Here is a 27,180-nt window from a genome sequence, read left to right on the forward strand (position 1 = left end):
TTCTAAAGCTATTTACAAATGCAAACAGAAATGGGAGAGAAACGCTATATCAAATCTTGTAACAGTTGATACTACATTTGAATGTATCTTCTCAGTCCAAGAGACTCCAAAGTTAAAAAGAAAGAAATCACTTAACATTGTAGTTTCAAACATCATATTTAGGTAGGTAAAAAGGTCTCATTTTAACAGATCATGCAAACAGTAACACAAGATTCAAAATACTAGCTTGTACAGGCACTCCCATTTGCTACACATATTACAGTCTAGCCTCAAGTTTTAAAATATAGATCACCACCAGATTGCAACACAAACACCAAATAAAACTGTATGTTCTCATGCCTTATTAGTTTTTGCTTAAGAAGGCTGACTGTAAAAGAACATGGCCACTTTTTTAAACAGAACTCACCAGTAAATAGTAGTCACCTTCTGCGGCCACAAGCTTATTCTATGTCAGCTGGTTTTCCTCCCAACTTATTTTTTCAAGAATTGCCACTACTCTTGGGAATGTGTGCGTGTGCATGTATTTGTACTTAGGAGAACCAATCTCTGCCTTTTGGAGAAAATGGGGTACCAGACAGGGTTTTTATCCTAGCTCCCCTGTATAACTAGCTATGTGACCTTAGGCAACTTACTGAAACTTGCTGCACCTCGATTTGGTGGAGCCTATAACAACACCCTCCTGTTGTGGGGTGCTGTGGGGTTTAAAGAAGATAAACATGGTACCAGTTAAACCAGTTGCCATTGAGTCAAGTCTAACTCACGACAACTCCATGTCAGAGTAGAACTATGCTCCACAGGGTTTTCAATGACGATTTTTCAGAAGTAGATTGCCAAGGCTTTCTTCCAACATCTCTGGGTGGAATCAAACTGCCAACGTTTAGCAGCCAAACACATTAACCATTTGCACCCCCCAGGGACTCCAAACCTGGTACAGCCTTCAAGAAATAAAGCTTTCTTGCCCCTATTCCCTTTTTTGTTTTGATTGTGTAACCATTTTCCTTTTTCTCTTTCTTTTGAGGGCAGCTTTTATCATTATATTTTTCAGAGCCAAAAGGAATTTGGGGTTGAAAATGATAGCTGTTCAAGCTGCATAATTTCCTACTCTAAGACATGCGTGAGTGAGAAATAATAAGGCAGAATTTCCAGGGCAATTGAGATACTGGCTCTGGAGAAAGTTGTAAAAGAGGCTCAGAAGAGAGGTGTCCTGACAAGTGGCAGCCACAGAGGGACAGCTGTCCTGCCTCTCAAGGTGACCCCTTCGAAGGAACACCATCTGTCTGCGTGTATGTAATTCTCTGCACAGTCATCAGCTCCATTCCAGGAAAGATCTAGAGTTCTGGCTAACGCTCCAGTGAAGCTCTACCCACATGTCCCTTGGGTTGCTAATTAATTCAAGTCTGAAAACTTGAAAGTACAGTCTGAGGCTCCCAAATCTCCTGAGGAAAAGGAGAGTTCCATCCAGGTCTGATTCTCTTGGAGAGACGCTGCTTTCTACTTAGAGTACAATGTCTCTGCTGACCACCACCATCTGCAGTTCTTCCAATGGTGCATAAGAACTTCCCAAAGGACCTAGCGCCTAAGACTGTTGTTTGACTCTAGGAAGCCCAGAGGCCTGGCAACACACAGGCCTTTATCCTCCATTGCCTTCTAGGACACCATCGGCATCCCTTTGTTGCAGCCCATCAGAACCCTGTTTAGCAGTGAATGTGCAGAATTTTCTTGAATGTCTTTTTGAAGTTCTCATTGCACAAGGGATAGATGAGGGGGTTCAGCGTGGAGTTGATATAGCCCAGCCAGATGGTAAACATGTGTGCTCGTTCACTGAAGCAGCTCTCGCAGAAGGCAATTACCATGAAGAAGATGAAGTAGGGAGTCCAGCAAATGATGAAGGCTGCCATGATAAAACCCAATTGTTTGGCTGCCTTCCTTTCACGGTTCACGTGCAACCCAGACACAAACTGTCTTGAATGTGATCGAAGTCTCTTCCACGTGAACTTGATATAATCCAGGCTTGTGCCAGGCCCACTTTTCAATTTGCCTTTCCCTGATGCTGGCTCAGTGTGGGTATTTAAGTCTGCTTTGGAAAAGGGCTGGCTTTTACCTAGGGTCTGGTCCTCTGATGTCTTGCCAGCCCCATGTGTGTTCAGGCCCTGCTTGTCTATCTCAAGCTGGGTCTGGTTGATGGCTACATACTCCCTGCCACCCTCCTCCACCATGGTCTGAATCGGCACCACGTTAAGTGGGAAGCCGTGGAGTTTGGCCACTTCTCCATCCTCCTCTTGGCTGAAGACAACTGGGGATTTCATCTCCCCTGGGTCTTGGGATGGTGGCTTCAAGGCAGGTCCACCACTGGCATCTTTACACTTCCTTTTCAGAACCTCGCTGAAGGACTCTCTCCCTGGTTTCTTGGCACCGACCTTGGGATTCTCTGGCCTCTGCCTAATTTCTGAGAAGGAAGGGAGGGATCCATCAGTGAGCTCCCGGTGCTGACAATGTTGCTGCACGGCCTTGTAGATCTTGGCATAGAACCAGAGCATGAGCAAGGTAGGCAGGTAGAAGTTGATGATGGCGGTCATGATCTTGAACCAGGTGACATCGTAGAAGTCTGTCTCACACTTGTCCTGCTGGTACTTCGAGCCCCCTGATATAAAACGATGCCAGCCTAGAATGGGGATAATCCACAGGAAGGAGAGAAACCAGGCACCCATGATGGTAGCTGATGCTCGAGTCTTGGTACGATACCGCAGGTACCTGAGGGGCTGCTGGACAGAGCGGTAGCGGTCGATGCACAAGATGAAGACACTGAAAATAGATGCTGTGCTGGCCACGTAGTCCATGGACAGCCAAAAGAGGCAGAGAGGCCGGCCCAGGGACCACTTGGACCTGTGGAGGTAGATGATGTTCATGGGCATGACGACAGCTCCCACGATCAGGTCTGCCACTGAGAGGCTGACAATGTAGAGGTTCCCCACAGTATGCAGCTTCCGCTCATTCCGGATGGCATATAGGACCAGCAGGTTGAGCCCCACCGTGACCAAGGAGATGCTGCTCAAGACCACTACCAGGGGCATCAGTTGAGGGCTGTCTGTGGTGGTCTTGTTCCCCTCACACATCTTGTCTTCTATGACACGGGAGGAATTTGGAAGGGTCATTGGCACAAGAACAGCTTCCAGCTATGGCTCACTTCCTGGGAGGAAAGACACAAGAATTCAGGTCAGGGGTTTGATGACCAGCAGTAGCATTGTGTTTATCAAACTGGGGCTGTATGCTGTCAAGGGCGAGGCACTGCCAGTTACCTATCCAACAGCCATGTCCCTCTTTTTCTTGTTCATTCATTCATTCATGCAATGACAACTGTATTCTTGGCAGTGTTCTAGGTGTTGGGGATACAGAAATGAACAAAACAGACAAGAATCTCTGTTCTCATGGGGCTTCAATTCTGGGGAGGGAACTAGGTAAAAAACAAGGCAAATAATTTGTACGAGTCTAATTCTGCACATGTTCTGGGAAGGTGGGGTGCATCAGGATCAGTCTGAGCTGAAAATCTAATTCCTCCTTGCCAGGGCCTGGTCTGAGAATGCACCTGAGACACAACTCTGGCCAGTGAGATAGACTGGGGAGTCTGACGATGGAGGTGGGGTTCTAGGAAAGCCCTTCCTCTCTAATAAATGATCAAAACAAGGAAAAGAATAATTTCCCACTTGCCCCCTTCTACCTGCTGGGAAGTGAAAAGCCCCATAGCTTTGGGCTATGGCAGTCATGTTGGGGCCATGAGGGAAATGTCAAGAAAATCACTGAGACACCAACTCACAACTCTGCTATCACTGAGCTGCTGAACTAACCCTGAAGTCTCCTCCTTCCAGACTTGTTATGGGAAATAATTAAATGTCTTTTTTGCTTAAGTCATTGTTAGGGAGTTTTTACTTCCAGCTAAAAGCATCCCTAAGTGACATGAAGAAGGTTACAGGGGGAGGTACCAGAGGTATACAAAGCATGAAATAAATCTAGCGTATCTCCCTAGAACATTGGTTCTCAGATAGCAAGAGGGCTATATTATTTGAAATACATGTTTGTTATTTTATTTTTATATTTGAAAAACAAAAAAATATTTTTTCATAATACAAACTATATAAAGTAATACATAACAAAACCTTCTTAGCTAGTAAGGCTATACAGAAAACAGGTTTTACCCTCTGCTGACTGGTGATTCTCCATTGGGGGATGTAATGAGTTGAATGGTGGCCCCCCAAAAAATAAGTCCAAGCCTTAATCCTCAGAACCTGTGTATGTGATCTGGTTTGGAAAAAGGGTTTCTGCAGATGTAATTAACTTACAGATCTTGAGATGAGATCATCCAGGTGGACCCTAATTCCAATAACATGTGTCCTTATAAGAGAAAGGCAGAGAGAGATTTGAGGTAGACAGAGGAGGAGAAGATACAGATGCCCATGCATGTATAGGAGAAGGCAATGTGAAGACAAAGGCAGAGATGGAAGTGATGTGGCCACAAGCCAAGGAAGCCAACAACCAACAGAAGCTAACAGAGGCATGAAACAGAATCTCCCCTAGAGCCCCTGTAGGGAGTACAGCCTTGCCAACATCTAAATTTCAGAATTCTGGCCTCCAGAACTGTCCCTAAGAGAATAAATTTTTGTTGAAAGCCATCCAGCTTGTGGTAATTTGTTATAGTAAAAAAAAAGTAGCCACAGGAAATTAATACAGGGAAGTAGGTATTAAAACTGGCTGAGGTTGTTAGATTTTTATATTCATCAAAAGGCTCTATGAGTTCAAAGAAAGTTGAAAAGCACTAACGGAGAAAGTAAATTTCTCTTGATAATTTAGCAAAAACTGTTTTTGCATTAAGACAAAGCCAGATAATTCTAGAGTGGAAGGTAAAATTCATATAATTTCTTTAAAGAAAAAAATCATTACGCCAAGGCATTTGATCCTTGCAGAAGGAACCCTTGAGGTTACTAAGTTGGAAAAGTACCATTTGGGTAGCACCGGTTTTGCCCCAGCCCTGCCACTAATTTTTGAGTGGCCTCTTGGCTTCCATTTTCTCACATGTCAAATGTGTAGGGAGGAGTAGATGAACTCTGAAACCTTTTCCAGGGCTTCTTTTAGAGCCTTGATTTAGGTATTTTTGGATGTTTTCCTCCAGCTCCGATATGCCATAGTCAGAGTATGCCTCCAACTTCCCTGATTGTGCCTCCACTGACACCTTCAGTAGTCTGATCTTGAGATGCGAACTTTCTAAGTCTCTAGCCTACCACCTGACCTACAGGTTTTGAACTTGCCAGCCCCCACAACTGCATGAGCCAATCCCATAACATAAATCAATCTCTCTCTATGTATACATATACATACATATTTGTGTGTATGTATACACACACACATATATACATATACATATATATGTATATATACACACATATACATACACACCCCACTGGTTCTGTTTCTCTAGTGAACCCTAATACTAGGTAAGTATCAGCTCAAGGGTTTTCTTTTTGGTTGGGAGGAGGTAGGAGGCAGTTCCCTTAAACGTCAGAGCTGGGCATTCACAAGGTAGCTCTAACCTCTCACTACAGAGGTGTCTCATTTCTCTTTTTTCCTTATTGCCTCCTGCCTCACAGAGAAGAATCAATCTTTTTTTTTTCATTGTGTATATACTATTTATCATATAATAATATTTGACATAAAATGATTTTTACATAAAAGTCTATATATTGCCCCTTTTCTATTAAAAAGAAAAGTTGTTACGATTGAATTAAGATCCTTGAACTAAAAATTAGTGTAGCATATTCAAAGTTTAGTCATGAAGTCTACCGATGTTTGTAACTTACAATAAAATGCGTCAAAGAATAAAATGGTTGATGGCTGGTTAGAAGAATGGATAAATGAGTAGTAGATACATACTAAAGTAAAAGGGAAAAACGCTAATTTATAATCTGTGTGGTAGGTATATGGGTGCTCACTGCACAAGTCTTCCAACTTTTCTGTTTTACTGACACTTTTCATAATAAAATGTTGGGGAAACTAAGATAGCATACGTTTATTCTCATCACCTATTACAGTATGCTCAATTTATCAAGTTTTCTCCTATGTAGCTTGAGAGTGTTCTTTTGCTTAAAGATAGAAGCAAAAGATCAATCGATATTTGTTAAATGATTTGCATAAACAAGTGAGATATGGGGCACTATGAAGCACCTCAGCTCTGAAATTATTCATTCAACAAATATTTACTATTGAAAGGTTCTTGCTCAGCTCAGTGTTGTTTCAGGAGCAAGAAAATCTTCTTTTGTCCACAGAAGCCACAGGATTCAGAAGAAAAATTCCTGGAAGGGTAACTGCAGCCCCCGAGCTACACACAGCCCTTGACGCTGGCCTCCATCTCACATGCCTCCAGAGTTTCAAGGAAGGAGGACAGAGCCTCAGGGAACCGTGTGACCCAGGCGCTGACTCTGGGGAAAGAAGGCCACCCAGAGAGGTGAGGGCAGGGGAGAGGCCGCGCTGACTCTGGGAAAAGAAGGCCACCCAGGAAGGTGAGGGCACGGGAGAGGCCACGCTGACTCTGGGGAAAGAAGGCCACCCAGGGAGGTGAGGGCAGGGGAGAGGCCATGCAAAAACGGATTTTCCGTCTATGGCCGGTAGAAAATCATCATCTACCTCATGTTCCACTCAGGACCAGTGAGACAATTTGTGGGATACAGTAAAAAATATAAAAATTTTAAAGTTAAAAATTTCAAGACGGTGACAGCGGATCATTAAAACCAAGTGCAGGGTCTCCCAAGCGTGAGGCCCATGAAGTTGGCGCTGGTCTCACTTCCTCTCACCTAATCCCTAAACAGGCTCTAACCAGTTGTCATCCAGTCAGTTCTGACTCAGGGTGACCCCATGTGTGCTGAGTAGGGTTTTCAATGGCTGATTTTTTGGCAGTAGATCACCAGACCTTTCTTCCGAGGTGCCTGTGGGTGGACTCGAACCTCTGGCCTTTCTGTTCGCATTAACTGTTTGCACCATTCAGGAACTCTGAATGGGCTCTAGTCAGTGATAGAAAGTAAGACACTTCTCCCTCCCTCAGGTATCCGCATTTTGAAAAACAGATTTATGAATGCTTTTCCCTGTATAGGAGTCCTGGTGGTGCAGTGGTTAAGTGTCAGGCTGCTAACCAAAAGGTCAGCAGTTCAAATCCACCAGCCGCTCCTTGAAAACACTATGGGACAGTTCCATTCTATCCTATAGGGCCGCTAAGAGTTGCAGTCGACTTGACGGCAACAGGTTTGGTTTGGTTTGGGTTCCCTGTATAAAATCCAAAGGAACTTCAGGCACTCTGGCGGCATGTGGGAGATATATGGGGACACCGATCTCTGCCTGATGCTTATTTCATCTCATGCCCCATATGAGCACGTCCCCCTCAGGCTGCCCAGACCCCACCTGGATCTGAGCCTACAGAGATGGTGCTGGCAAGAGGGTGTGCTCCGAGGAGAGGGAATGGGAGCGAAAGAAGGCACTCTGAAACAGGCCCTTCTGAGAAGAAAGATGGGTAGCTGACAGAAGCAACTCATGGAAGCAGAGAGCTTTAGAGACAGGAGCTGGAGTTCTCACCCTGGCTCCGCCAATTCATGGGCTGTGTGGACTTTGAATAAGCAAACTGTATCTCCAATGTCCTCATCTGTAAAACAGTGAAAATATCAATACCCACCTCAGGGGGCTGTTGGGAGGATGGGTTGAGATAAAACCAAAACCAAACCCATTGCCATCGAGTTGATTCCAACTCATAGCGACACTATAGGACAGAGTAGAACTGCCCCATAGGGTTTCTAAGGAGCATCGGGTAGATCTGAACTGCCAACCTTTTGGTTAGCAGCTGGATACTTAACTACTGTGCCACCAGGGCTCCGGGTTGAGAAGGTGGGATGAGAAAGCTCAGCAAACCCTGAGATGACAACAACTGGGTGAGAAGCAGAAGTGCAGCCTCTTTCTCTAAGAGGCTGTGTATAAAAGCAAACCATCATTTTTTAATTAAGGCAATGGCATCATCCCAAAACCATTAGCCTGGAGTGGGGTCTTTTACTCCAGTGATTACAAACAGCCTAATCAAATCAGGTCCATGTGCCAGCATATAAACAGAGGCAGTTGATGTTCCTCCATGTCTCCAGAACACTCACTGGATCCGATGCAACCAAGACGAGTCAAGCACCAGGCTGGGTGCTTTTCATACTTTGGTTATTAAGCCCACGCCACATACCCATTAAGGAGGTCTGATTATGCCTATTGTGGAGATGAGGAAATGACCATCTCAGGGTCTGAGAAGAAAGGCTACTTACTCAAGGTCACACACGTAGGAAATGGTGAAGCCAAGATTTGAACCTAGGTCTTTCTAACTCAGGGCTTCTCAGTCTCAGTGCTATCGAATTTTTGAGCCAGAGAATTCTTTCTGGTAGAATAATTGCCTTCCATGCGGGAGACCTGGATTCAATTCCTGGCAATACACCTCATGCACAGCTGCCACCCATCTGCCGGTGGAGGCTCACACGTGGCTATAACGTTCAACAGGTTTAAGCAGTGCTTCCAGACTAAGACAGACTAGGAAGAAAGGCCTGGTAATCTACTTTCAAAAATCAGGCAATGAAAACCCTATAGATCACAACACCTCAATCTGCAACTGATCATGGGGACAGTGCAGAATTTCGTCCCATTGTGCAAGGGGCCACCATGACTTGGGGGCCAACTCAACTAACAACCAAAGTAAGAATAAAGGTACAGAACTGAGTTTGAGGAATTGAGAGGGAATTGACTGGTACACAGAAAGATGAGTCTGGATATGCATGTTGGGGCCAGGGTATAAAAAAGTTCTCTTGCACCTTTATGCCTTGGCGTGTGCTGTTCCCCTGCCTGGAGCTCCCATTGGCCTTGAAGCTCTATGTTGCTCTTCTCTCTGTGTACTTGTAACACTCCCCACCACAACCTGTTACTGTTGCGTTGAATCCGACTCATGGCAACCCCACGTGTTACAGGGTAGAACTGCTCCATAGGGCTTTCTTGGCTGTAATCTTTTTGGAAGCAGGTTACCAAGACTTTTTTCTGTGGTGCTGCTGGGTAGGTTCAAACTGCCAATCTTTAGGTTAATAGTCAAACACGTACTGTTCATGCCACCCAGGGACATGTAACACTGCACCACGTCCCCCTTTATATCACCTGTCTTGTGGCATTATTATTTTTAGCTGGTTCTCCCCAATTAAACTGGGAGCCACTCTAGGGTATGAGGTGTGGCCACTGTTTTTGTTTATGCAGGCAACACCCTCATCCGACAAGGGGACCCTCTCCTTGATGGCAGGGACCATGCCTGTTTCACTTGCTGCCATTTCTCCTGTGCCTGGTGCCAGGCTGGTCCATGACAGATGCTGAGCAAAGGTTTACAGGATCAGCTCTGAAAATATGAGACACTAACACACTGAGAACAGCAGAGGACGTGGAAAGGTGCGCCTCGGGGCAGAAGAAGTGAGGGCATAATCTTCATAAGGATGTTTAAGCCAACAGAAATTTGAGATCAAACTTAGCCTATTGATGAAGATCAGCCCATACATTATGGCTAATTTTTCTACTTTCCCCTAGAAACTTTAATGTTAGAAATTTCTTTCACGGCAATCTGAAACATGAATAAAGATAAACGCACAAAGATGTCCACTGCAATATTATTTCTGATAGGAAATGAAGGAAATAACCTAACATCCCACATTTGGTAACTAAATAGGAAGCAGCTACAGACGAGAAAGGCAGGCAGTCTTTGCTAATCACATTTATGGAGTGCCAGTAACGATATGGGAAAAATGCTTACGATGAAATTAAATTTGCAAAAGACATTGTTTGTACAGAATGACACCCACTCTATTCATTAACAAGCTCAGAGGGTGGGTGAATCACTGTTAACAGTCATTTTCTCTGGGTAGCAGATGATGTTTACTGTCTTCAATATTTTCCAAGATTTCAACAATAAGGATGTCTTAGTTTTACAATCAGGAAAATAACAAAAATTTCATTTTTACAACAGAATAAAATAGATTCATTCCACTGAGGGGAAAAAAAAATGTCTTCCACATTCTTAGCACATCTTTTGTTTTCTGTAATAAAAAAATGAGAGTTTGAAATTCCTTTTTTAAATACCTTCCAAACTGCCTCACCCACCACTTTCTATTCCAAAAGGCTCTCTCCTTTCCTCATTTGCATTGGAGGTTATTCTGGCCAATTAAGTCTGAGCATTGATTTCTTTACTCTAATTCTGAGAAAGAGGAGACATGCATGAGGGTGACCCAAGTACCACATAGTCTCATTAAGTCTGGCCTGATTTCCATAATGATGCCACTCAGGCTTATCAGTGCCATCGGCTGTGGTATACAGAGCAGGCTACAGAGGGCAAAACCCCATCATGAGCTCAGTACTGCAGGACCCTGGCTGACTTCGAATCCAGAGGGAATGCTGGGTTAATAGGCTCTGGGTGAGACCCAAAGGGTAGGTGGCCTCATGGACAGCCAATGGCCCCAGTGGCTTTTCCAGGGACAAAGATACACATTCAGATATCTACAAAGTCAAGGAGAAGTTATTAAGAACAGAGGAGGCTTGTGTGGGGAGCAAGAAAAGCGGTGGGAACAGGGGCAGCCTGGAGCATAGTCTCGAAGAGGACAGCTGCCACTCAGATGCCACCAATGGTTACAGGTCCAGATCTGCCTGTTTTTTGTTGTTGTTGAGAACATGTACAGCAAAACATACAGCACTTCAACAGTTTCTACATGTACTACTTAGTGACACTGATTACATTCTTCGAGTTGTGCGGCCATTCTTACTCTCCTTTGCTGAGTTGTTCCTCTCCCATTATCATACACTCACTGCCGCCTAAGGTTCCTAATTTTTCAAGTTGCTGTTGTCAATTTGATCCCATATAGATAGTTCTTAAGAGAGCATAATGTTTAAGGCAGATCTTTTTTTTACCAGTTAAGCTAAACTATTGTTTGGTTTTAAGATGACTTCAGGAGATATTTTTGGTTTAAAGTTTAAAGATTTTCTCAATACAACAGTTTCAGGATCTCATTCAGCCTCCATGGCTCCAGAAAGTTTCTAGTCCATGAGAATTTTAAATTCTGTTCTGCATTTTGCCCATTTGAATCAGAATTCTACAGAATCTTTGATCAAAATGTTTAGTAATGGTAGCCGGGCACCGCCCAGTTCTCCTGGTCTCATGGCAAAGGAGGCAGTTGTTCATGGAGGCAATTAGCCACACATTCCATGTCCTCTTCCTATTCCTAACTCTCCTTCCTCTGTTGCTCCAGGGAAATCAAGACCAATGGTTGTGCCTTAGATGGCAGCTTGCAAACTTTTAAGATCCCAGACACTATGTAATGAAGTAGGAGGTAGAACAGAAGCACTAAACATGTTATTCAGCCAATTAACTGGGATATCCCATAAAACCAAGACTCTAAACTCCAAGGAACCAAATCCCATAGGAATTTGGTTGTACATAAGCAGACTCAGCAGCTACTTTTTTTTTTGTTTTGTCATTGTTGTAAATATGTCTATTATACAACTTTTGCCAATTCAACTTTTTACAAGTTGTGATCATTAAGGTTGTGTGTCAGCTTGGCTGGGCCATGAGAATTCAGCCTAAGACACAGGTGTACGAGTTATTGACAGCAATTACAATAATTGGCTGTGCAACCTTGCCCTAAATCAATGTGGTTTTTCCATCACTGTTAACCCTCCTTTTTCCCCTCTCTCCCACCCCTGGTAATCACTAATAAACTTTGGTCTCTATTCATCAAAGTTGTAATCTTTACAGACGCAGACATGTTTCTCCTGCAGAGCAGCTAGTGGGTTCAAATGACTGACCTTTCAGTTAGCAGGCAAGCTTAACCACTGTGCCACCAGGACTCCTTAAAGAAGATAGAGGAATGCCCAATAAGCACATGAGAAGATGCTCAACATCATTAATCATTAATCGTTGTGTGCTGTCAAGTCGATTCCAGCTCACAGCGACCCTACAGGACAGAGTAGAACTGCCCCATAGGGTTTCCGAGGCTGTAATCTTTATGGAAGCCACATCTTTCTCCCAGAGTGGCTGGTGGGTTCGGACTGCCTACCTTAGCTACCGAGTGCTTAACCACTGCAGCACCAGGGAAATGCAAATTAAAATCACAAGGAGGTTCCACCTGAAAATGATTAAGCTCTCAACTCCTAGCTCAAAGGTTGGAGGTTCAAACCCACTCAGAGGCGCCTTGGAAGATAGACCTGGCGATCTGCTTCTGAAAGGTCACAGCCTTGAAAACAGGTCTTCAAACTGGTTCATTCTGGTGGAACCCCTACTGAGAACTTGAATTTTCACCCCAAGTATATTGAATGAGAATCTATAGTTTAACAAGATCCCCCGGTGATTCTTATGTATAATAAATTTTGAGAACAACTGCTCTACTCGTGGTTCTCAGAACTGGCCCCTAACCAGCAGCATTAGCATCACCTGGAAACCTGTTAGAACTATAAATTCTCAGCAAGGGTTCAAACCCAAATGAACCCAGTTGGAAGACCTGCTTGAAAACCCTATGGAGCAGTTCTACTCTGCACACATGAGGTCAACATGAGTGGGGATCAACCCAAAGGCAACTAACAACAACACAGAATGACTGTAATTAAAAAATACAGACGTGGAGAAATGAGAACTTGCAGGCGTTGCTGGTGGAATTGTAAAATGGTGGAGCCTCTGTGGAAAACACTTCAGCAGTTTCTGTGATGGTTAAACATAATTACAAATGACCTAGAAATTCCACACCTAAGTACATACCCGAGAGAACAGAAAACATGTGTCCACACAAAAACTTGTACGCAAATGCCCACGGCATTATTCATAATAGCCCAAAAGTGAAAACAACCCAGATATTCACGAACTGGGGAACAGATCAAAAAAATGTGGTTCACTAACACAACAGAATACTATTTATCAATAATGCACCATGGATGAACTTCAAAAACATGATGCTAAGTAGAAGAAGCCAGACACAAAAGGCAGCATATTGTATGATTCCATTTAAATGTAATGTCCAGAAAAGACAAATCCATAGACACAGAAAGTAGAACGAGAAAGGATCTTTTAGGGGTGATGAAAATGTTTGAAAAGTGAATTCTGGAAATGATTCTAGAACTGTAAATTTACTCCAAATCACTGAATTATACACTTACAACGGGTGGTTTTCAAGGTACATAAATTATACCTCAATCAAGATGCTTAAAAAAAATAATCTAGTGGCCCAGGAAAGAGATTGTCTGGTGTCTATGGAGCCTGGCTGCCCTTGGGTTTGGTGAGATATTCTACCCCTCCAATACGCTTTCTTTCTTCCTTTTTAAAATATTTTATTGTGTTTTAGGTAAAAGTTTACATAGCAAATTAGATTCCCATTCAACAGTCCATACACAGACTGTTCCCTAATGTTGGTTACAATCCCCTAGATGTGTCAGCGCTCTTACCATGACCCATTTCCATCCATCCAGTTTCCCTGCCCCTCCTCGCCTTCTCATCCTTGCTTTTGGGTAAATATTGACCTGTTTGGTCTCGTATATTTGATTGTTTAAAGGAGCACATTCCACACCTGTGTTACTGTTTATTTCATAGTACAATCTATTATTTGGCTGAAAGGTGACATCTGGGAGTGGCCCAATATGCTTTCTGTGCATTCCTTTCTATGCATAAGCTAATCTGTTCCTTGAAATCAAAGACAAAAAAAAAGAATAACTGACAAAAGAAGTCAAGTACAATCGCCCCTTCTCTTCCACTCTTAGCAGGTACAAGCATGGGCAAGGGAGAACGCCAAATTAAAATTTTATTTTTATTATTACATTAGACTAGACATTTTAATTACCAAATTGAGACCAGGTTTTGCAACTTAAAGTAACTGCAGGCTTCTTTATGACAAAGGAAGGACCAGAGAAGTCACAAGGCTTCTAGAGTTTTCATTCAGGTACAGGAGAAGAATTAGCCTTACCAAATAAATTTAAAGTTTCTTTTTTATTCTATCCCATGTGCTGTGCTTGTTCAACAAAATCATTGTACTTCTACAATAACTTTGTATGTAGATATTATAAACCCTATTTTACATAAGAAGAAACTGAGGATCAGAGAGTTAACTATCTTGCCCAGGATCACACAGCTAGTACATGGTAGATTTGGGATTCAATTCCAGACTGACTCTTAACTTCTTCACTCTACAGCAGCCAGTGGAACAGCCACACAGCCAAGTCTCTGTTTTTAAAATTTATTTCTTAACTTCAAGTGTTGCTCCCCCAAATACCTACCAGGCACCAGGATTAAAAAAGGAAAAAGAGGAATATTGAGTTAAAGTCAAATAAGGATGAAGCTAAAGATGAGTCCTGAACAACCATTAGAGTTGAGAAACAAATTCGACTTGAGTTTCCCAGAAGCCAGAGCAAAGAGGAAAACAGGATCAGCTAAAATATTCAGTTACAAGTTTCTCAATGCCATTTAAACGGAAGCAAACTAGTTGCAGAAGGACAGCTTTAGCCAGTACTAAGAATTAGATGAAATATCTTTCATGGTTTTTTGTCATGGATAACTTCTCCAGAAGTGAAAGTGGAAATAGAAAAATGGCTTAGCTACATCAACCCTTTCCTCCTGCACCTCTATGATCTTCTTTAATTGCATATCTTGGTTTAAGAGTTTAGGAGGTTGGACTTGTTAGATGGTTTGTTTGCTTCCCCATCCCCCCAGGTGTGACAGGCACAGGAAAGGGAAGCTGAAGGATAAGTACCAATAAATAGCAAACAAAAGAAGTATAAAAAGCTCAGCTCAGTTATCTCTTTCCCTCTGGTCTCCAAAAACACTGAAAAAAAGGAAAGTACTATCTTAACAGCAGCATTTTGCTGGGAGATTTTTTGGTTGCCTCATTTCATCCTCACAGTGCTGGTGACCTCACAAACGAATCATTTTCACTCCTACTTAAACAAACAAACAAACAAAAGCCAAATGTGTTTCCATTGAGTATACTCGGACTTATGATGACCACATGTATTTCAGAGTAGAACTGTGCTCCGTAGGGTTTTCAACGGCTGATTTTTTGGAAGTAGGTTGCCATGCCTTTCTTCCAAGGTAGATTCAAACCACCAACCTTTTGGTCAGTAGTCCAGCACTTAGCCGTTTGTGCCACCCAGGGATTCCCAGCCCCACGTTAAACATGTGGAAACTGGGGCTTCTGGAATTTAAAGGGCTTGGGTACCTTGCACTAAGACTTCCAAAAGTGGCTAAAAGGGCAAGTTTCATCTAAAGGCCCAAGAGAGGCCCGCCTTCTAGAATGTTCTGAAGATCATTTCCCTCACTCACTCTTTTTTTCACTATGGTAAAGGAAGAGAGAGGAAGTCCGTGGTGGCACAATGGTTAAGCACTCAGGGGCTAACCAAGAGATTGGCAGTTCAAATTCACCCATGACTCCTCGGGAGTAAAGACCTGGCGATTTGCTTCCATAAAGATTACAGCCTAGACAAAAAATCCTATGGGGGAGTTCTGCTCTGTCACATGGGGTTGCTATGAGTCAGAATCAACTTGACAGCACATAACAAGAGAAGAAGAGAGGGAAGTGAATAGACACTTTTAAATAAAGATTTCATGGAGTTGAAAATATGGACACTTGTGCTAACATTAGACGAGGGCACAGTGACACACCAGGCCCAGCACATACACGTAGCATTTCAGAACATGACGAATAATGCTTTCTTTTTGTTATAAATCCCTGGAGATTAAGCCTTGAAAAAGGCACTTTCAGAGACTGAAGTTATTCAGGCTGTTCTCATCTCGAGAAAAAAAAAAATTGATTTATGATATGAAGTAAATAAAAGAGCTGGCAGAAGAGAAATGAGAGGTCGATGCGATGTTTACAAGAGAGAGCTCCCAGGTAATTAGAAGTTTCTTTAACTTCTCTGTCCCCTTCAGTCAAGTGAACTGGTGCCTGACTCTGCAGCTGCCAGCCATCTCCACACCAGAGGCTCCTCAGCACCACCAGTGGGTAGAGCCTTCCCTCTGGCTCTGGGGCCAGGCTTGCCCCTAAACAGGGGTACATACAGGGGCATAGGTAAGTGTGAATCAGTCTGGTCACTGGTTCCATTTTAATATTCATTCAGTCAATCAATCATCCATCTATCCATTCATTCTCCCTCCCTTTCATCTATCCTCCTGAAAAATATTTATTGAGGGATATTCTTTGTCAGGTACAGATGATATGACAGGCAAAGGATAGACACAGTCCCTTCCCTAATGGAGTATAATGTCTATACCTGTAGTTCTAACCCTGGCTGCCTGGAGAGCTTTTAAAACATACTGACACTTCCGCTTGTGGGAAAATGGAATAGATGTACTTTTCCCTATTCTTTCCACTAAGTACTACTAAAAACCCTGGAAACCCTAGTGGCGTGGTGGTTAAGAACTATGGCTGCTAAGCAAAAGGTCAGCAGTTTGAATCCACCAGGGGCTCCTCAGGAACTCTATGGGGGCAGTTCTACTCTGCCCTATAGAGTCGCTATGAGCCAGAATCAACTCGACAGCAATGGATTTTTTTTTTTTGTTATATATATATATACACACACAAACACAAGAAACTCTCTCAAGTGGAGAGAAAAAGGCAAACCAATTAGAAACCTCAAGACCCAAGTTAAAATACAGTGATGAATTCCCTGGTCTCCATGAGTCAGAACTGACTCAGCAATAACTGGTTTGGTTTTGGTTTTATCCAAGGTTTGGAGCTAAAGAAGCTGGCAAATCGGAAAAGCCATTGGGTGTAGCCAAAAAAAAGGTACCAACAAAAACCTATTCCCTCTATCCAAAGGACCAGGAAACAGGCAGCCTGGCAAAGACAGAAAACTTTTAGATAATAACTGCTCTACTCCAGCCAAATATCACAGAAAACACTGTTGCCCCACCTCCACCCATGCCAGCAAAAGCTGAGTAGGAAGCAAAGACTTCCGTCCTTTCCAGGTGAAAACGAGGTAATCCAATGCCCTTGGTGGGGTGTTGTTCTTATAGTCCCAAGTAGGGAGCTGGAGTTTTCATCCTCATAGCGTGGTAACAAGACCTGCCTACCCCTGTGGTGTCAGTGAAGGCCATGTGGGGAGTGAACTGTCACCATGCTCATCAGCATTGAGGATCCCTCCCCCTTCAGGTGTCAATCTGGACTTTTATACCTACCTGAAAGTAACAAGGTGGTACACCCACTCCCCACCTTCCCTGCCAGAGTGGTGTCGGAAAAGCCAGCTAAAACAGAAGATTTAAATAAGGTCCAGAGTCTCATAAAATAATACCCAAAATGCACACATTTGAATAAAAAATCACCCATCGTAACCAAGAACACAGAAGATTTCAAATGGCATGAAAAAAGGTAATTAATAGATGCCAATGCCAAAATGACAGAGATGTTAGAATCATCTGACAAAGATTTTAAAGTAGCCATCATAAGGATGTGTTTTAACAAGCAAATAGAACACCCTTGAAACAAACAAACAAACAAAAAAATAGAAAGTCTTGGTAAGAGAAGACATAAAGAAGAAACAAATGGAAATTTCTGAACTGAAAATGTAATAATCAAAATAAAAACTCAATGGACAAACTCAAGAGCAGAACGGAAGTGAAAGAACAACAGAAATTACCTATCTGAACAACAGAGGGTAAACAGACTGAAGAAAAAAAAAAAAAAAAAGAACAGAGCCTCAGGGATCTTTTGGAAAAAAGATCTAGCATTCATGTCACCAGAGTCCCAGAAGAGGAGGAGAAAGAGGATGGGGCTGAAAAGGAACTTGGAGAAATAATGGCTGAAAACTTCCCAAATTTGGCAAGAGGCATAAACCTACAGATTCAAGAAGCTGAGTGAACCCCAAATGGGATAAACCCAAAGAAATCCATACCAAGGCACATTCATAATTAAAATCTTAAAAACTAAAGACAAAGAAAAAATCGTGAGAGAAGCCAGAGGAAAACAACACCTTACCTATGGGGGAAAAAGAATTACCGCAACTTTTCATCAGAAACCATGGAAGCCAGAAAAGAAGTGGTACAACATTTTTCAGATGCTGAAAGAAAAGAACTGTCAACCCAGAATCCTGTACTCAGCAAAAATATCCATAAAGAATGAAGGAGAAATTAAGACATTCTCAGGTGAAGAACTTCCCCAGGACTTGCATGCTAAAGATATTAAAACACTGAGGAAAGAAATCAAAGGAGATATAAATGAATGGAAAGATATACAGTGTTCAGAGAATGGAAGACTCAAAATAGTAAAGATGTCAGTTCTCCTGAAAGTGATACATAGGTTTAACACAGATCCTATCAAAACATCAGCAAGATTTTTTGTAGCTATAGACAAGGCTATTTCAAAATGTATATGGAAAGTCAAGAGAACTAGAATAGTTAAAGCAATTCTGAAAAAGAATAATAAAATGGAAGGAACCAGCTTACCTAATCTCAAGACAACCTATGTAGCTACAGTACTCAAGGCAGTATGGTACTGGTGGAGAAAAGACACACAGATGAGTGGAACAGAACAGAGAAACCAGAAACAGACCCACACACATATGCCCAACAGGTGGTTGATGAAGGTGAAAGCAATTTAATGGAGCCTTTTCAATAATGGTGCTGGAGCAATTGGACATCTATAGGCACAAGATTGACCTTGACCTAAACCTCATACCTTATACAAAAATTAACTCAAATGAACCATGGACATAAATGTAAAATGCAAAAATATAATACTTTTAGAAAAACATGTAAGAGAAAATCTTCAGAATCCAGGGCTAGTACAGAGTTATTAGACTTGACACCAAAAGCATGATTCATATAAAGAAAAATTGATTAAATGGACCTTATCAACAGCAAAAAAAACTTACGCTCTGTGAAAGACCCTGTTAACAGGATGAAAAGACAAGCTACAGTCTGGGAGAAAATACTTCCAAACCACATATCCAACAAAGGATCAGTATCTAGAATATACAAAAGAGCCTCAGAATCCAACAGTAAAAAACCAAACATCCAGTTAGGAAATGGGTAACAGACATAAAAAGACATTTCACTACAGAGCATAGACAGATGGCAAATAAGCACATGAAAAGATATTTAACATCACAAGCCACCAGGGGAATGTAAATTAAAATCACCATGAGCTATCAGGACACACCTACCAGAATGGCTAAAATAATAGTCACAACACCAAATGCTATTGAGACTGTGGAGAAACTAGGTCACTCATATTGCTTCTAAAAACCAGACTAAACCCAGTGCCGTTGAGTCGATTCCGACTCATAGCGACCCTATAGGACAGAGTAGAACTGCCCCACAGAGTTTCCAAGGAGCGCCTGGCAGATTCGAACTGCCAACCCTTTGGTTAGCAGCGGCAGCACTTAACCACTATGCCACCAGGGTTTCCCATATATTGCTAAAAAAAAAAAAAAAAAAAAATTTTTTTTTTTTTTTTTTTTTTTTAGGATGTAAAACAGTTCAGCCACTCTGGAAAAGACTATGGCAGTTTCTTAAAAGACTAAACATGCAACTACTATACCATTGAATCATTACACTGCTGGGCATTTAGCCTGGAGAAACAAAGACATCTGTTCACAGAAAAACCCATGAGCAAATGTCCACAGCAGCTTTATTTGTAATAGCCCCAAACGGAAACCAACCCAGATTGCCTTCAACGATGAATGGTTAAACTGTGGTACATGTGAATCATGGGATCCTGCTCGGCAACCAAAAGAAATGAGCTACTGATACGGGCAACAACCTGGTTGGATTTCCAAAGAATTATGTTGAGTAAAAAAGCCAATTCCAAAAGGCTACACACAGTATGATTCTATCTACATTCTTGAAATGACAAAATTCTAGAAGTGGAGAACAGACAGTGGTTGCCAGGGTTGGAGGAGGGGAAGAAATCTACAAAAGGACAACACGAGGATCTTTGTGGTGATAGAAACGTTCCATATCTTGACTATATCCATGTCAATATACTGATCGCGATTTTGCACTACAGCTTTTCAAGACATTACCTATGGGAAAGAATGGGTAAAGAGTACACGGGATCTCTCTGTATTATTTCTTATAACTTCTTAAACGTTGATATGCACATAACTTTTCTGGGCATCTCGTTCGAATGGCTCAGCAGGTTTGAGGTGGGGCCTGGCATCTTGCACTTTTAACAAGCTCCCAGGGGAAGCAATGCTGCTGGCTCAGGAACCTCAAGAGTCTCCAGACAGTGGCTGCAGCTAGGCTGGGCTCCTAAGAGTTACCAGGGCAACTTAAAAATATACAGTTCTCTGGGCCCTAGCTTTGGAGATTCTGATATAGCAGGCCTGGGCTGGGGCCTAGGACTCTGTATTTTTTATAACCCTCCCTGGTGAATGTGGTGCCCAGGCAGGTTTGGGAACCACAAATAAGGTACCTCTTGCTCCCAGATTTCTCTGTTTCCTCTCTGAACCAGCTCACGTTGGCTCCAAGCACCAATAACTGAATACCACGTTCTTGTTTTCATGCCCAATACCTTCAACATCCAAAGTCTAAGCTTAGGTCCCTGGGACTTGATCCTCTTCTTCTGCCACCAGGCCTCCCTGTGGCCAATCACCTACCCAGCCAGGTATCTCCCTGCATCAGTCCCACTAGAATGTGCTTTGGTGTTTCCTCCCCATTGCTGGCCTTCTGGTGCAGCCGTCTTTTCTTGTGCACCCTTTGGATGCTGCCTCAGTCCAGGCTAAAGCCATCTCTCACTCAGGCTACTGTGACAGTCCCTAATTGTCTGGTCTGCTTCCAATCTCACCCCCTCCAGCCCCTGCTCAAGTCATCATGCAAGTGATCTTTCTAAATCCATGTTTCTCTCCTTCAGGTATTATTCGCCCTTTATAAAGAATCTATGTGTCTTCTATACCATCATTTACTTTAATTTTATATTTATATATTAAGTGGTCATATTTATTTATTTCTATTATAAAATATGTAATTATTAAGTATACATTATATAACTATATATTATATTTTTATTTTTAAACTGATCCACTATTTTTACCTAAAATTTATTTCAATACCATCTACAAAAAACCAGTATCATTTGCCATCTATAGAAGTTTTCCATAAAAATAAATAGAATAACTACAAAACAAAGTGATTAAATTCTACCTAGACATTATGAAGAAGGCTCTGCTTTGTAAAAAGCAAGTGTTCAGATGGGTGTTAAAGAACTATCAGCACCAAATTGAGATTCTTCTGGAGGTCATCAGAAAGACTGAAATAGAATTGACAATCAATGTGAGTCAATATTATTTAATGCCACATCTGTGTGCCTCTTAGAGTTGCTTCAGGTACAACCTAAAATGTGGCAAACACTGTTCTCAATCTCATCATACAATTGATTTCCTCCTAAGTGCTTTTAAGGGAAAGTACAAATTCCTTCAGCTGCTGGCATGACATTTCCTTCATGTTTTGACCTATGGGAAGAGGGAAGGTAAACATCGACAAACTTCTATTCATTCTGCAAAACTCACCCTAAATGTTCCCTCCTTTTAGAAGCTATCCTATATCCTTTAGTTACATCTATCCATTTCTTTCTCTGGGTTCCCACAGCATTGCTTCTGTATCTCTAGTAAGGCACTTAATACTTTTTATACTACTGAATAAATGAATGAAGGCAGGTATCCTTCACTTAGACTTTGGCTTTTACAAGGGCAGGGACAGTGAGATATTCACCTGTGACTCCAGCGCCTAGACAGTGGTTCTCAACCTTGGATGCACATTAGAATTACATAGGGAGCTTTAGAAAAATACTAATGCCACCCCCAGAGATGATTCTGATTTAATTGGTCTGGGATGTAGCCTGGGTACCAGATTTTTTAAAACCCTTCAGAAGGTTCCAAAGGGCAGCTAAGATTGTGAACCACCATCCCAACCCAAAGCTGAGTGGGAAGACAGGCTCAACAAGTGATAAATGAGTGAACAGATGAATTCTGCCTTTTAACGCCACAATTCTGACCCAACGTGACCATTTTCAGAGCTACATGTTACGCTAATTCATTAATATATTCAGGAATTATTAATTAAGCAATAATACAGTACCGAGCTACTGGAGATGGAAACATGAGTAAGACATGAGTAAGAGGTACTTCTCCTTGTTGCAAGGGAAAAACTGGGGCTGTCTCCCAGTTCATCTAAGAACTTTTTGTCCTCCTGGTTAATTAACCAGTTCCAAAAGCAATCATCTCCCTAGTGACTGAGAGCAAACCTTACTTCTGGCTACTTCCTCTGGCAAATGCTATCTAAGGACAGGCTCTTTTCACACCAAAAGAGAGGAAGTTCCTGGAGGGTGTGTGCAAGTGGAGACCCAAAAGAAAGCAGTCTTGCTTAGACCCCTCCAAGCACTGTTTAAGTGAAAAGTGAGCATCTCAAGTGGCAGACCAAAGTTCCACGCTGCTCAAATATCAAGTCTTCCCTAAGGGCCAGCCCTGAAGCAGGCAGGACTGAAATCAAAGCTTCCTTCTAGGTGTGTATTTACACAAAGAAAATCTAAGGTCCCAGGATATGATTAACATCTGTGATGGTTAAGATTGTGTGTCATCTTGGCTGAGGCATAATTCTCAGTATTTTGGCAGTCGTATAATGTTGTGATCACTTCCCTGCTGAGATTCCATACACAATCATGCATGGTACTGGTGGGGGCAGGGCCTGTGGCAGCTCACTGCCCCCTCAGCCTTCATCTCTCCACCCTCCCTCGCCTAAGTCCTTCCGGCTGTCCTTGTAGGGGTTTTTTTTTGTTCTAGATCCTGCAGCTGGCTCCTGTTCTAACCTCCAGTTCTTGCGACTTGAGCCGGCAGCTTACCTGCAGTCTTGCCTGCTGATCTTGAGATCTGTTGATCTTCATAGCCTGCAACAGCCCTGCTCTCTGGCCTGCCAATCTTGGGTTTGCCAGCCCCTGTGGCTACGTGAATCAGCAGAAGCCTCTTTCCTGCCCCACGAACTAGGGACGTTTCAGCCTCTAAAAACCACGTGAGCCATTTCCTTGATATAAACCCCCCTCTCTCTCTCTCTATATGCTTCACTGGTTTTGCTTCTCTAGAGAACCCAGCCTAAGACAACATCTTAATTACCCCTCAGGCAAAGGGAATTTCCTTCCCTACTGCTGCTAACCTCAGACCTGCTTTAAAACTCTGTACTCTAGATAACTGAAGAGCAGAGAGAATGACCATTTGCGCTACCACTATTCTAGTTCAGATGCTCATAATATCCCCTCTGAACTATGGCAACAACTTCCTAACTGGCATTCCTGCTCCTAGCCTTCGCCCCTTCAACCCATCCTCCACACAGAAGACAGATGATCTTTCTAAAATCAAAAACTTCATCACCTCTTTCTACCAATCAAATCTCTTTAATGGCTCACCACTGCTGTCAGGATATAATTGAGCCCCCCCCCCCCCAATCTTAGTCATCTAGTGTTGCTATAACAGGAATACCACAAGTGGATGGCTTTAACAAAGAGAAGTTTCTTCTCTCACAGTCTAGTAGGCTGGAAGTTTGAATTCAGGGTGTCAGCTCCAGGGGAAGGCTGTCTCTGGCGGCTCTGGAGGAAGGTCCTTGTCATCAATCTTCCCCTAGAGTAGGAGATTCTCTGCGCAGGAACCCTGGGTCTGAAGGACATGCTTTGCTCCCAGGCACTGGGTAGTATGAGGTCCCCAGCTCTCCGCTCACTTCCCTTTCCTTTTATTTCTTGTGAGATAAAAGGTGGTGTAGGCCACAACCCAGGGAAGCTTCCTTCACACTAGATCAGGGATGTGACCTGAGCACGGGTGTTACAGCCCACCCTAATCCTCTTCAACATAATCTTATCTTGCCTCATTAACTACAGGCAGAGATTAGGATTTACAACATACAGGAAAATTCTATCAATCACAAAATGGAGGACAACCACACAACACTAGGAATCATGGCCTAATCAAGTTGACACATATTTTGGGGGGACACAAGTCAATCCATGATATCCCCTATAGGGTCTCTATGAGTCAGAATCTACTTGATGACAAAGGGTTTGGTTTTTTAACTGGTGTGTGTAATACAAATGTAACCCAAATAAAACTGGGCTGTCTTGTGTTCAGTCTATACATACTATCACATTCAAAAAAAATTGATGTCCAATATCCAGAAAAAAAAGGAAAATATCTTAAATTTTTACTGAGGACTCTCAAAGATGCAAACATCCTATAGAACATCATCTCTCCTCTAACACCCCAAAGGGTCACTTACTGTGGCAGTGGATCCCCTTCAAATCTCCTTTCCCTCGCTTTCGAAAACTTTAGCTTGAATTGGCTCTCTGTTTTTTTTTCCCCCCGTTTCTTTCTCTGACCTACTCTTCAATCTTTCTGATCCATTGAAGGGTATCATGCCATTTTAATATAAATCTACTTTCCCATGCCTTCTCCTCTGTATTCATTACTCCAATCAGCTCAACAAATATCCAAGAAATAAGCAGTCAAACAATCTACTATGGACACTGAGGGAAAGGTTCAGGAAGTAACTAGCTGTTAATTCTTTGATACTCTCACACACGAGCCTTTTCCATCTGGTCACAAGATATTATGCAGCCTCTTCTGATAACTTCACCTTCCCTGAAGAGATCCTGCTCTTTCATACTCTGTACCTTTGCAAATGTTGCTCTCTCTGCCAGGAAGATCTCTTCATTCCTCTCAGCCTGACAAGACATTCGATTAATTCTTAACCACCCAGTTCTGATGTCACTTCCTTTATAGAATTTCTCAATTCCACCAGCCAGCCTGATTCTCACCCAGTCAACAATTAAGGAGTTAAAAGCAGCCCAGCAATTATGCAAGAACATGAATTAAAAGGCATCCATACTGGGAAGGAGTAAAACAATCTCTATCTCAGGTGTCATGGTGGTAGTTAATGAATGTCATTAATAACAGTGATTAGTGTTTGCTCACCAATAAACCAGACCACCAGAATCATCTTTCTAATCATTTCCTCCCTGTTAAAAGTTCTTCACTGGTTGTTGAAAGGGCCCCTCTGTCCTCTGGCCCTGCTCCACCTTTCCTATGGCATTGCCCAGTCCTCCTTTCTGTCCACTGCTCTTAGCAGCAACGCATTAGACAACCTGTTAAAGCTGCCTGCTCTCCCTCTGTACCTTTGCCTGGCAGTGCCCTCTGTCTGGAATGCTTCTCTCCCACCATCACCTTATGGCTAAAGTCTCGAAATAGCTACACTGACTGAGGCAAAGAGTTAGACATGCATTATTTCATTGAATCCTCGTGGCAACCCTCTGAGATAGAAACTATTATTATTGCCCAGAATTTTCAGACGAGGCTCTGGGAGGCTATGTTCCTTGTCCAAGCTCACATAGTAAGGTGGCCCAGCTGGGCTTTGAAGCAAGGGCTGCCTGACTCCAACATCCAAATTCTTAACCTAAAAGCTGGGAAGATAAGAGAGACCCAGTTCTAACACCATCTCCCCCAGCTTGATGCATCTCTCTACACCCCCACCCCAAACTTCAAGGCACATTATCTGTCCCTCCATGTGGCATTTAGTACTGACCCTGTGTTGTGGTCATTCATGTAGAGCTTTCCTCTCCCCTGCTGGGCTGGAAGCTCCCTGGGAGCAGGAACCATGTCTTAATCAGATTTTAGCCTTATAAGCTAGCACTGCTTGGGCCACACAAGGTGGGGCTTTGAGCAAGATGAAATGATGATATACTGAGCAGGATTAATGTTCTCTTTTGCATGCATGGGGGAGATGACTTCACTCATACTTGGGGTGCGAGGATGATCTGGCTGGAACATACTGAGAGTGTCCCCAAGCTGCAGAGTAGCCGTCCTAGAGAGAGGAGCACGACTCTTCTGAGCAAGGGGTTCGTGCACTCTCTTTTTTTACAGCACACCTGGCCCATAGTAGATGCTCAGTAAATATTTATTGGATAAATTTGCTGTGTGACTTTGAGCCCCTCTCTCAACTTCCCTGGGCCTCCTCTATCAAACATGGGAATTGTACTAGGTTAAATGTTTTCAAACCCTTTCCCCCCCAGCCCTTCATGGTAGTATAACTACTGGTATGTAAAAATTTATATGAAACAGATAAAAAGCAGATTACTTTGGTTGGAGTAGAGAGGTGGGGGACCTATAGCCCCATCTGCTTGGCTCTTCTCCTCTCTCTTTGCCTAGAGCCCTCAGAGAACCCTCAGAGCACGGTTTGAAAACAACCAAACTTGGATGAACCCTAAAAGATCTTATAGCTCAAGAATTCATACAACTCTTTAAGGGACATTTACCTTTTAAGAGAGTGACCATGAAAAGGGAAAATCTTTTCTGACACATTTGGACAACGACTATTGAGTGTCTAATGTCCTTGAGGAGCCCTGCCTAGTGTAAGAACAATGATGCTAAGGTCTTTTGACCTTGAGTAACTTACTTGCTGGAGCAAATAGTTGACGCACTCTGCTGCTAACCGAAAGGTTGGAGGTTTGAGTCCACCCTGAGGTGCCTGAGAAGAAAGGCCTGGCGAACTCCTTCTGAAAAAACAGCCATTGAAAATCCCATGGAGCCCAGTTCTACTCGGACACACATTTAGTCACCATGAGTTGGAGTCGGCTCAACTGCAACTGGTCCAACTGCTTGGTGGGACTGGTAGGTCCACAGAGATGGTGCTGTGTTTCCTCCAACAGTACACACAGCCCACAGGCACCCCAGGAAGCAGGAAGCAGGAAGCAGGAAGAGGTGTGGAATCAACAACGCTTGCCACACATGCTGGCAGCCACAAAACAGAGATAGCAAATTGGTTTCCTATGCAGGCAAAATAATGCTGTCTTAACCCTTCTCATCTTGGGCTGCCTGCTATAAACTGAGTTTGCCCTCTACCACCTTAATCAGGCTCTGCTGAACTTAACCAACAGACAAGTTGAGGGTAATTATAGCAACCTCAGGGAAAGGTTACCTACCTATCAAAGATCCACCTTTATCAGTCAAGTTTTTTTTTAATCCTGCTTCCCACCAAAGACATAAAGAAAATATTATCCAAAGGACTAATGGACCACATGAACCACAGCCTCCACCAGCCTGAGCCCAGAAGAACTAGATGGTGCCCGGCTACTACCATCGACCCTCACAATAGAGGGT

The 27,180-nt window shown here is 42.8% G+C and overlaps 1 protein-coding gene across 1 annotated transcript; it reads right to left on the reverse strand.

Moving 5' to 3' along the window:
• Positions 1-26,749, reverse strand: HRH1 (histamine receptor H1). The gene is made up of 2 exons (XM_003409973.4): positions 26,477-26,749; positions 1-3,187 (listed from the first exon to the last, which is right to left on the reverse strand). The coding sequence occupies exon 2, from the start codon at positions 3,150-3,152 to the stop codon at positions 1,695-1,697; it is 1,458 nt and encodes a 485-aa protein (XP_003410021.1). The 5' UTR covers positions 3,153-3,187; positions 26,477-26,749; the 3' UTR covers positions 1-1,694.
• Between the last annotated feature and the right edge of the window lie 431 nt (positions 26,750-27,180).

This window comes from Loxodonta africana, chromosome 22, assembly GCF_030014295.1.
Source record: "Loxodonta africana isolate mLoxAfr1 chromosome 22, mLoxAfr1.hap2, whole genome shotgun sequence".
In the NCBI taxonomy this organism is placed as follows: Eukaryota; Metazoa; Chordata; class Mammalia; order Proboscidea; family Elephantidae; genus Loxodonta; species Loxodonta africana.